This window comes from Trachemys scripta, chromosome 2, assembly GCF_013100865.1.
Source record: "Trachemys scripta elegans isolate TJP31775 chromosome 2, CAS_Tse_1.0, whole genome shotgun sequence".
Lineage (NCBI taxonomy): Eukaryota > Metazoa > Chordata > Testudines > Emydidae > Trachemys > Trachemys scripta.
Genome location: NC_048299.1, coordinates 173508292 through 173520797, shown reverse-complemented (window position 1 = coordinate 173520797; position 12506 = coordinate 173508292). Strand labels below are relative to the sequence as shown.

The window sequence follows — 12506 nt, the reverse complement described above, 5'->3', positions numbered from 1 at the left end:
CTTAGATCGATTTCCCCCCTGTGTAGACCAGGACTAAGAGTCGCTTATTTCAGTTTATCTTAAACCTGTTCCCAACAGTCTTAAACTGAACCAGAAAGGACAGCTCTAAAACCAAAATAAGAGCATCCACACAGGGGTTTCTATCTGTTTAAAAATATTGATTTAAATTCCCATTTTTAATTAAATCAGTGCAACTTTGTGTGCACAAGCCTTCAATAAGTGTTCTTAAAGAAGAAATAGCAGATATTTGAAGTGTCATAAAGAAATAAACCACTCAATCTGGTTAATGCCCAGACAATGGGACAGACTGAGATAAATCTGATGGCAATGCATGAAAGTTGTCCAAATTGGAAAGAATCAGATTTGAGACTAAATACAGAAAGAGTGGACAAACTGAGGAATAATCCTAAAGTTCTGTTTTAATGAGTCAAAATTAAAAACACTGACTACAAGAAAGGGTTTCTGCAAAGTGGCATTTTGGAATACCCAGCATAATTATTACTTCTATAGCACCAGTGACCACAGGGGTGTATTATACAAAATGTAGTAGAGACCAGGGATTCTCAACATTTCATAGCAGATCATGTATTAACAGAAAGATTATACTGGGGACCACTTTTTCTCCTGTGTCAGGACTGTGCAGAATACCTCCCTTTCACAATTTGCAGTTGCATAATGTTTATGCATTAATACAATATCAGAAAAATATTATGAACAATTCAATCATTTTTTAGCTGTCTTTCATGTGACACAGCAGTTGGAAAAATAGAAGAGCCTGCACCACATGATCTGTCAGTTTTCCGTAAGTCAGCCATGGTCCATGGACCACTTTTAGAAACAGTAATTTAAACAAAATAATTTAGGCATGTTCTTACTCAGAGAGAATCTCGTGTTCTAAATTGATGGATAAACTACCTAGGATAATATACAAAAGCGGGATGTAAACATTATTTCTGTCCTTCAGAAAGGACTTTTCTCCATTACAAACTTTATTCTTCCATTGGGAATGAAAGAACCTAAGCCTTGAGACAGAACTGAAGTATATACCAATAAGGACTGTTATGAACCAACAGTCTTGTCTAAATTTGTGCTGGAACTGCATGCTAATATGAGGTCCCTGGGCAATATACACTAATGAACAGTGCTATAAATTGTTTCACAAAACTATGCTAAGCTGCATTTAAAGTGAGTTGAGATAGATGAAAATTGGTAAAAATGCCTGCACCCACTCTACAGTGGCATTTCCAGTTTTACTGACACAACTGCTAGACTAAATGCGAGACAACTGCTAAAAATTCTCAGTGTAGATAGGCCCCTGTAGAGTAGGAGTCATTTTTTATGCTGATGGCAGAAACTGTGTTAATACCTGCTAACAAGAATCATAGTTAAACACTGTTCTTGATAACATGGTTGCCACTTACGTATAGATGGTACCAGAGATAAAATATGAGCTGAAATGAACTATAGCCCAATTCTTGAAAGAAAAGACAAACTTTAAAAACCTGTTAGTGTTCAGTTTCTTACACCAGCCTACTACTGAACTAAAGCATGTAGAGACAGACACACAAAATAGTCAAATGAACATTATTATTCTTAAACTAAAAAATATCTGTCTCATTTGCAGAACATCACCAAATTATACGGTTGATTGCAAAATTCTAAAAGTTATGCCTAATCATGAGACATTTTTCTTCCTAGGATGATTCAGCAGCAATCAGATGTTCCTCACAGAACAGGGCAGGTAGTTCAGATATATGACAATTTTTTAATTTCTTTTGGCTCTTGTATTTCATGTCACTCAGAAGCAAAACAACCAACAGTTTAGAATCAGGGATTGTTCGTGTGCACATGAAAAAATAATGATTTAAAGCACTGGTAGATGCAGGATTAGGTCTGAAAGAGCAACTGCTCTGCACACGCAGACCCAGGCATCAAGCCTCACTGACTTCAGTAGGGTTCCACATGCTCAAAGCAACTTGCATGACCAGGACTTGGGAGGGGGCTGCAATACTATAGCTCAGAGTTTGGGCAAACTATACAGCCCTCCAGACGTTTTAATCTGGCCCTTGAGCTCCTGCTGGGGAGTGGGGTCCAGGGCTTGCTCTGCTCTGGTGTTCCAGCTGGGGAGCAGGGTCCAGAACTTGCCCTGCTCCGCACGGCTCCTGGAAGCAGCAGTATGTCCCCCCTCTGGCTCCTACGTGTAGGGTCAGGCAGGGGGCTCCACACGCTGCCCCGCCCCAAGCGCTGCCCCTGCAGCTGCCATTGGCCAGGAACTGCGGCCAATGGGAGATACAGGGGCGGTGCCTGCGAATGGGGCCAGAGGGGGGACATGTCGCTGCTTCTGAGAGCTGCTCGAGGTAAGCAATGCCTGGAACCTATGCCCTGGGCCCCCTCCCGCGCCCCAACCCACTGCCCCAGCCCTGATCCCCTTCCCGCCCTCCAAACCCCTCCGTCCCAGCCCGGAGCACCCTCCTGCACCCCAAGCCCTCATCCCCAGCCCCACCCCAAAGCCTGCCCCCCAGCCAGAGCCCTCACCCCCTCCCGCACCCCAACCCCCAATTTCATGAGCATTCATGGCCCGCCATACAATTTCCATACCCAGATGTGGCCCTCAGGCCGAAAAGTTTGCCCACCCCTGCTAAAACTACATCAATGTAGTTGCACTAGTGCAAACCCCTTGTGAAGACATACTACACTGGTGCAGCTTACCCAGGTTTCAAACACAGGTAAACCAGTGCAAGTCACTTTTTACACCATTGCACAAAAAGGTAGTCAAATCCTTAAAACTACAGATGACATATCCCCAAGATTAAAAACACTAGTCTGAACCTTAAAGTGAACATACAGGTTGCTGGCAGGCTTTAAAAAGCCTGGCCAGTAAAAACTGATTTACCCAAGGGGGAAAAACAAAGAATTGTGCTTTCAGGCTTTATAATTTTTGCCTGAAAAAATTGAGTTTTAAAGCATTACAATAAAGAAAGCAATTTTCTTCTTATTACACCATGTTACATCTGTAAATTTGACCAGTACATTCAAGTATCTATTCTTGGGGCCTGATCCTCCAAATATTCCCAATATTCCTTACTTCAGCACTTATCCAAATGAACCCATTGGGAATATACAAAGACAACACAACTGGTGCATTCAGACTAGAGGATTAGGTCCATAATTACTATTTAAACCTTTCCATACATCTCCTTCAAAGTCACTCCTCAACTAGCAGTGATCAACACATTCATTACTTGCTATTTCAATATTTCTTTAGCTTTTACACAAATGTTTCAATACTACACTTCGAGATGAAGAAACTCATTTTTACTGTTTAAATGTCATTAAACTACTATCTCCTAGAGCAGCGGTTCTCAAACTTTTGTACTGGTGACCCCTTTCACATACCAAGCCACTGAGTGCAACCCCCATATAAAATATACAAAAAAGTGTTTTTAATTAACGCTATTATAAAAGCTGGAGGTGAAGCGGGGTTTGGGGTGAGGGGTCACGAGCTGTCAGCCTCCATGTAATTACCTCGACCCCCAGTTTGAGAACCCCTGTCCTAGAGCTTCATGGACAGATGCAGAACAGTGTTACGCAATTGTATATGTATACTTAAGGCTGTAGAAAAATTACAATTCCTTTCTATTATTCTGAGAAGCAGTATGTTATGAAATTTATGTTGGATAATCCTTCACTTTATATACAAACAGAACATAACTGAATTTGTATTAACCTAGTTCAACAATTTACATAAAGACATTCCCAAATGCATACATATATACCCACACAGATGAGATTTGTACAGTACATAGGTATCTGAGCACCCTAAAACTCCTAGAAACACACACACACTAATAATGAAGGATCTATTTGCTTGTCCACCAGCCATCCCACCTAGTTTCTGGATTTTTATCTATAAATGCCCTGCAATGTCAAGCGCTATAATATATAAACAAGTTATTTTGTTATTTATCCACCACTTCAGCAAGATTAAAAAAACAATTAAAAGTTTTTTTAAATACTGTTATTACTTATACTGTATTAGCACCCAAAATATGCTAGCAACAGATATACAAAGAATGAAATACCAGAACAATTTATATGAGGGGTTGAAGATTATGAACTATTCACCTACTGAAATTATCACAAGGACAACTAACTGCACACTGCCCTTACAAAGTGGTTTGTATGATGTTTTGAAACTTGTACATAAGAATTAAAAATTTGGTTGGTTTGATCTTAAAGACATTCAAATCTCAAAATTCACTGTATGCTAACTAAACACCTATTTAAGATAATGTCATTCTAGAAGTTTATCCTGATTGTGTATAATGTTTGCCCAAAAGTGAACCCAAAACATTCCTGCTAATATATAAATATCTTTTGGCAATCTGAGTTGGAAAGCAACCAGTAAGTTGGGTGGTATAGAAAAAGAAGATTGTATTAAGAGTGGAGTTACACCACCCCAAAGGCCCAGAGACATTACACGATGGGCAGAGTCAAAGTTTACATCCTGGGAAAATCTGCACCCTACACCAGCTGGTCTCTGTGACAGGAAACGCTCTCCAGATTTTTCCTTCCAACGCTTTTCTTTTCCCCGTTCCCGCCCCATCAAAGCTGTTTGAAGCAAACTGAGACGGGGTTAATTCACACATGGCACCAACTGCTAAACACGTTTCCTCTTCCCTCCAGTGACCCCTCCCAGCTTCACCGAAAAAAAGGCAGGAAATCCCTAACTCCCGCCCCGCGCGCGCTCCCAGAGGGAAATCCCAAACCCCTCCCCGCTGCCCGAGAGGAAACCCCCACACATGCATACCGGCCCCAGCGCATGGGAAAGCCTCCCCCACAGGCCCCCAGCCCCTTGTCCCCCCACCCCGGGCCGTGGCTCCTCACACGCCCCCAGCGCCCTCCCGTAGCTCCGACAGCCCGATCCCCCACGCGGCCCCGCCGCCCCCGGGTTCCACGTGGGTCCCCAGCCCGCGGGGCCTGGATAGGCCGGGGATCCTCCGCCCAGCCCGGCGGCTCCCAGACCCCGCGGGCCCCCGTGAGTCAGAGCCCCCGGCCTGGCAGAGCGGCGCGGCCCATCCCCGGCCTCTCACCTGCTTGTTTCTCGGGTAGGGCTTCGAGGTGCCCAGGTGGTACCGCCGGGTCCGGATCTTCCCCCCTCCGCTGCCGCCGCCGCCGCCTCCCCCGCCCGAGGCCATGCTGGGATCCGGCCCCCCGGCGCAGAGCGGGCCCGGCCCCCGCTCGCTCCCCTTTCCCCCCGCGGCCTGGCCGCGCCGCGCGCTCCCTCCTCCCCTCTGTGCTGTCACTGTCACTATGGAGATGCCCCCGCCACGCGCCGCAAGGCCTGTCTCGCGGACTCCGGGGCCTCACGCGCTTGCTGCTGGCTGCCGGCTCCGTCCCGCCCGCGCCGCGGCCGACTCCGTGCACCCCTCCCCCCCGTCCGACCAACCACACAGCGCCCGCTCGGGCAGGTTGCGTCACTAACTCGCGCACAACGGGATGCGTCATCCTGCTGCATCTTACCCAGCAGCGAGTGCTCCCCACCTCCAACGCTCATGGGAAGTGTAGTTTCGGGAAGTGGCAGGGGCTGTAGGCGCTGGCGCTCGGGGGAGGGCAGGTAGAGACCGAGCCAGGTTCTGGCCAGGGGTGTTTTTTCCCCAGCTCCAATCGCAGGTTGCATTGAGCAAAAACTCCTCACAGGCAAATACGCCGAACCCCACCATCTTGTGATTTTTTTTAAGGCTATCGCATGGTTTGTTTAGCGTTGTTAGAGGGTTAGGTTGGCAGTGGTGCTGTGTAAATTCAGGTTACGCAAGCACATACTCTGGTGGATAATTTCCACTCTGCAGCGATCAAAAAGATTGGAAGCAATATCATCAGAAAATGTGGTAAAGAAAAGTAACACGTGCCCCTGGATCCATAACTGCTTTGGTCCATAAACCAATTACTGGGGGCCAGATTCTGGTTGGCTGTTATAAAAGCCCACCGTGCAAGTGGAGGGACGGAGTTGTTTTGGTGTGGTGAAGGGAAGAGCAGTGAGCATGGAGAAGCACATAATGGGCCAACGGAGATAAGTCCTTTATAGATGATTTGTAAGTGACACATAAGAGTCAGAACTATTTCTAGGTGAAGTCAGACCAACAACATGTCTAGCAAAAATGTAGCCACTACAGTTAAATAAGTGTTAATACAAACAAACACACAAAAAGAGCCAAACCTTAGCTGCTTAAAACAAGTCAATGAAGTGATGCTGATTTATACCAGATGATGATCTGGCCCATTATATTTATAAATCTATGTCAAGTATGCAGTAAAATATAAAAATGCCCTTCCAGATAGATTTATAGAGAAGATGTTGCCCCACAAATTGCCTTCACTGATCCCTGGTGAAGAAACAGTCAATCATTCGTGACATGCCTATTTATTCTTTCTGTCTGGTTCTCTTTCTCATTATGGAGAGCAGTTCACAAATATAGGATGGACTTCTTTACAAAATGGCCTGAATCTTAATCAATAGGGAACAAAAAGGCTGTGCCAGTCACTGAAGTTTTACTGAACTTACTCTTCACCAGATTTGGGGTTCTAGATGATTGGCACACAGATCAAGGGAAAAAATATGAATCAAAAGTATTTCAACAGGCTTATAAGATTCTAGAAATCCATAAGACTCACACCACAATTGTGTGGGAAGGTGGAATGGGTCAAAAAAAGGTTAAGCAGGCTACCTTTTCACAACAGCATCAAACAGACTGTAACCAGCATCTCTCATTATTTTTGATGGCCTATAAGATACCAATCATTTAAAGTACAAAAAGAACCCCAGTTCACCTCATGTTTGGACAAACAAGGGACCCAGGAAATCTCCTGTAGAGTTTCTGGGAAGGAGCAAACGAAATTGGATCATTTGAACGATATAGATATTCCACAGCCCCAAACTGAAAAAGCACACATTTCCTTGGGAAAATCTGAAACCATTTGAAAATGAAAAAAAGACTTCAACCATAAAGTTCATATGGGGAAACTTTTTTGGGGGGTGGGAAGAGAGACAATCTGATTCCACATTCTTAGTGGAAGGAAAGGTAGGAGCCCTAAAACTGATTAACCTTGGGAGGGATTCTGTACAGTATTGACAAGAATAAATGAAGTGGTGAATAGCAAAATAGGTGGATCCCAGGACTAAGCCCAAAATTACGCAGAAGGTTCACCTGATGAGATACCAGAGAGTCAGAATTCCAACTTGGCAACCCCAGAAAAATGAGAACACTGTTTAGTTGAGGCTGAAAGACCAATGGATGCCCTGTTAAAACAGAATGGGCAAAGTCCTTCATTGTTGTTCCAGCCCGCAGACTTCACAGAAACAATGGACACACCACAGGAGTCAATGAAAAGCAGCCCTTCCAAACCGCTGAAAGAAAATCAATCAGGGAGCGACAGGCTTTAAATAAATTTGGATGGGAATAAAATTAAGTCAGGAGGAATGGAATGGAAAGTCTTGACAGGAAGAATTCTATGTAAATCATTTAACCCTTATTAGAAGTGGTGCTGGTAGACTAGAATGAGCTGAAGAGAATGGGACAAGAAGCCAAGTGAGGGAGACTGAGGCAGGGTTGCTTGGGACAGTGGGAAGAGTTGTTCATTGTCTGTTAGACTCCACAGAAACAGTGGAAATACTACAGGAGTTTGCCTGTGGCATGCACCAAGCATGCCCATTATGAGTTCCCATCACAGCCCCAGACTGTTGTGCACAAGTATAAAATCAAGTTGACATAAAAACTGTGTTACATCAACATTTTCTAACTTGGACACCAACATTTAGGGACTTATGCACCTCCCCATCCCTTTTGTAGAGAAGTGATCTCTCCCTTCTCCCACTACATATCTCATCATCTCCTTCCCTGCATCAATTCCTTCTTCCCAATTGCCCTTCTCCTTCCTAAATTATTCAGTCTATATTGTCTGCCCCCATCCATCTGGCTACGACCTACCCCAAAGTCTTTAACCTTCCAAAATCCACTCACCCCCAACCACTTATGGGGTCTCATTCACTATTTGCAGGACACCAATAGACTTCTGAACAAGGAGTAGAAATTTTGGTGAGACTTTTTCACTAGCCTCCATGGAGAAACTGACCATCTGTTCCTTCCTCAGCCAGGATGGTGAGCCACACATGTCTGTGCTCCACTTCTAGATCCAGAGATCCTGTTTTTTCTTCCTCCAGCTTGGGGTGCAGAAGCCTGTAACTCTTTTGCACCAGTAAATCCCAGTTGGAGCATGATCAGGCCAGTCCTTGGTCTCAGCTTGCAGATTGGATGGTAAGGCCAAATCCAAGATACCAAGGGGGAAGTGACAGAAGCTACTAGTTAAGTACTTTGCATAGTTGCTTTATAAACCTAAATGAGAACTGGGACTGTTTCAGCCCCAGGATGGACACTCAACAGCAGGGATCAGCAATCTGCAGGAGATAAAATCTTACATCCACTACTTTGATTCAGGATTCTTGAGGGACAGCTGCATAGATGGTTGGAGAAACTACAAAGTTATGTTATAGCACTTCTCCTGAATCAAGCCCTTAGTGGGTGCTAGTATAAGTTAATAAATAATAACAACAACATGAAATAATTTTGGGGCCAAGGATTGTCTCTGACGATGTGTTTATACAGTGCCTAGGGTGTCTAGCACTGCTCTTGGGAAGGATGAGAAGGAAAGGAAGGGTGGTTGGGGCCACTCCCCCTTTATATCATGGAACCCTCTGCAAGAGAATGGGAGAGAGGGGCAAATGGCCCAATGGGCACCACCCTCTAGAAGCTCGTGGTGAAGGTGCCTTGATATTAACTATGTGAATCTGCGGAAGCTACACCCTTTATGAAGGAACTGCTCGCTTCCTTCCTCCTCCTCCACCTGGCTCTAACCACTACCCAGTCCCAAAGCTCCCTCTTTCCACCATGATCTCAGTTCCAGGGCAGGGGACCCTATGTAGTTTTTTAGGGGCTCTGGGGCGATGGCTTCACGGGCTCTTGAAGTGGCACTTCCCTGTCCTGGAGCCAAGTGCTGAACATGGGGGGCAAGACAGGGGAAAGGTACATTCTACAGAAGCCCCAACCCAAAACAGCCCTAGCCTCATCCTCATGCCACCTGGGAACACCCCCAGCCCCTCTCTCCAACCCAAGAGGCACAGGACAGTTTTACAGCCAGTTTGTGACTCAAGGAATGGAAAAGGAGGAGCAGCAGCACTCAAGGCCTGGAGAGCCTGAGTAAACAGCTGATCAGCTCAGACTCCCAGAGCCATGGCCTCCTGGTTTAGGGAACGAGCAGGGCTGACTGGATAACAGGGAAAGGACACCCCTCCCACCGTCCCGCAGCCTCTGGCAGGGCTGGAATGGGGGAAGAGGGAACCACAGAACCATTGGTCCCTGTGGGGCCGAGATGCTCCCTTCTCTGGCAGTGGATGGAATGAGGAGTCTTGTGAGGTATCAAAGGCTGGAGCATTTTAGTAGGGCCGAGCCTGAGAGGGGCAAAATATTCTTCAGACCTTAGACCAGGTTGACTATGTCAGGGGTTCCCAAACTTTTTTCCCTGATGCCCACCTGTAAGACTGCAATAGGCACTGTGGCCCACTATTAACACTTCTTGAGGAAAATTATTAATTTTAATGATTACTTACATATAAATTTCACAGGAAATAAACAATGTAAGTTTCCTTTTTCATTTTAACGTAAATGATTGTATGCCCTAGCACTATGCACTCAAAGAAATGCTTAAAAATCTTTGAAACCCCATTATAGTAAAACTACATGTTAAAAAAATGTTGAGACCAAAGTGTGGTGTTCAAACAGGGAAAACTCAATTTGGTATAAAACTGGAAATAAGCAAAACAACGGTTTTAACAAAATTGTTTAAAAAAAAAAAAAAAACACCACATTTGTGTTGTCCAACTTTGAACACTATATTACATTTTCAATTTTTGTAAGTGTAAAATCTGAATTTCTGTGCTTTATAAGTAAAGACCTTACCCCTACTCTATGCTAATTAAAAAATAATCAAGTATTGTAAATAAATATATAAAATAACTTACAGGCCAGGAGTCTTCTTAATGGGATGGAAGTACCTGCTTCTCCTTGTACAGTTTTTCCAGCTGGGGACACACGTTATTGAGGCTCAACCAGATCTCATCTTCAGTTTTCAGCCCCTTGCTAACTCCAACCCCTGAGTGCAGTCCCACATGCTTTCCCTGCACAGGCTCTGTCAGGCAGGGCAAGTGGACGGGGCTGTGTGTTCTGGAGCTGTGCTGAGGGGCCAGGGTTGGGAGGGGAATGGAAAGATGCCGTTTCGGGGGGGGGGGGGGCAATGCCCCTACAAGCCCTCCCCCCGCCAGTCTCTGCCCCTAACTTGATTGGAGAATGCAGTTTTGCTAGTGGACCACCCAGGATTGTGTTGTAGCCCACCTTTGGGCCACAGCCCACAATTTGAGAAGCCCTGGACTATGTGACTCACATTGGGGGCATTGGCCCCAAGTGAGAATCATGCATGGGCAGGGGGACTACAGGGCACAATTTAACCAGGGTTTAGCAATGACATGCAGCTACTGTATCTGGGGCTTACAAACTTCAGAGGTTGGACCCCAAATTAGGTAGCTTACATGTCAGAGGTGTAGGGGTTACTGCTACCAATGTACAAAATTCAAGCCACACACTCTAGAGCTCAACACCACAGGCAAATTAGATCAATAAAGTGAGTTCAGTTTCCAGAGCTGCAAAGGTCTTGAAGTCCTTACCAAACCTTCTCCATCAAAGTTCGAGGGGCCTACACATACATCACTTTCCCCTCCCCTTCACCCCCTCAGTTCCCCTTGAGTCTACCAATTACTCTCCCTTCTCCTCCCCACACCCATCCATCAACTCTCCCTCCAGACCACCAGTTCCTCTTTCAGTCCCCTCTTCAAGGGGTTCCCAAACTGTAGGTCTGGATGCAAAGCTGGTCACTTCACACTATGAACTGACTGGGCAAGCTCTTCATGGGAGCTCTTAATAGCAGGGAGGAAGGTACTGGTGATGGCACTCTATGTTGCTGCGCCCCCTGCCATACGGGAGGCTCTTTGTGTTATGGGTCCTGTTCCACTCTCACAGTGTAACAGGTCTATAAGAGGCATCTTCCAGTATAAATTCTATCTGCCTAGCAGAGGCAGGGCTGGGAGAGCATCCAACAGCAGGTAAGAGAAAGCAGCAGCAGCAGAAATTTCTGGTTAGCACTCAGAAAAGCCAATAGTGGCATAGGGCACGCGGAGTAGTTGAGTGGAAAGATGGAGACATTGCACTGTGGGTGGACTGTGCACTCATTGTGTTACTGTTGCATTCTTTAGCAGCCTGTTTTTCTCATCTGCTACTATTGGTCTGTACAGAAACAGCACAATAAGTGAAGTCTGCAAACTCCCACCAGTCAGCCCCTTAAAGGAGGGAAAGCTATTTGAACCCCTTCTGGTTACACAATTGGCCCATTGCTTGCCATTTAGGCAGCCCTCCCAGATTTTGTTTTGGCCACTTTATTTTTTAACAAATTATCAGAAAAACTAACAACTGTATCAAATTGAAGCTCTGAAATCAAGTCATAACACTAAATTTAAGCCCACTGCACTTCAGAACCAAATTCACCATTAGCTATAGTACAAGGGATTAACTATCAATGATTAGGTGTTTGCATTATTTAAAAAAATAAAATAAAAAGCATTGATTCAACCACCATTGTATTTATCAGTTATTAAAAATGTGTAATGATACAGTACATGGTTTACAAACCTCACTTACGTTATGATCATAATAGAGACTAAACAAGCTAGAATGATGACCTTCCCACCAACCTAACAAAACAAGCATGTCATATTGCTGGTGCCAGGATCAGATGTGAAAGTGAGGTCCTGATTACTTGTGATAGAGTCTTTTAACTATGGCATCTTCCATAGCCTTAATACTGGCAAAAATCAGTAATGACAGTAGTTTCTTTTCACGTGGCTCCTTAAGAACTTTATTCTTCAGTTTCAGGCTCAAACTACACACACAGTGAAGGGATCCCTGTACCTGCAACATACTTCATTGTCCTTAAGGATTAAAGTCCTATATATAGGTAGTGAAGTCTTTCAATTGGACTCCTCTGATTCAGAGTCCAACTGAAAGAAATGGAGGAACATACACCTTCTTCCAACTCCCCCCAACACACAGGGTGTTAATATGAGAACAGTTAAGTCCCGATGGAGTCTCTGTATACACACCTCCCTTTGCACGTTACAACTGAACTTGGCACAGAGTTTGAATGTAAGGAACCCTAACTAAACTTAACAGAAATCTGAGTTGGTACAACTTATTTGCATGCCAAAGGGCCAGAAAAGGGAAATGCAGTCAGGAAAGCAAGGTACAGAAGAATGGAGTTTTCACAGTAGAATTAAGGATACATAATATGGTATATATTGGGCTCTCTGTACATAAGTAAATGTCAGATGACAAGGATATTTTCCAAAG

General features: G+C 44.8%; 1 protein-coding gene across 4 annotated transcripts in view; it reads right to left on the bottom strand.

Annotated features, from left to right (window-relative positions):
- NUP153 (nucleoporin 153) overlaps positions 1-5222 on the bottom strand; it is a 64134-nt gene extending 58912 nt beyond the window's left edge. For 3 of the 4 annotated variants that reach the window (XM_034762342.1, XM_034762345.1, XM_034762344.1), the window contains exon 1: positions 5094-5222. In XM_034762342.1, coding sequence (XP_034618233.1) covers positions 5094-5198 — 105 coding nt within the window. In that variant the 5' untranslated portion in view covers positions 5199-5222. The remainder of the gene's footprint in view (positions 1-5093) is intronic. The other variant, XM_034762343.1, reaches the window with a different exon arrangement.
- Between the last annotated feature and the right edge of the window lie 7284 nt (positions 5223-12506).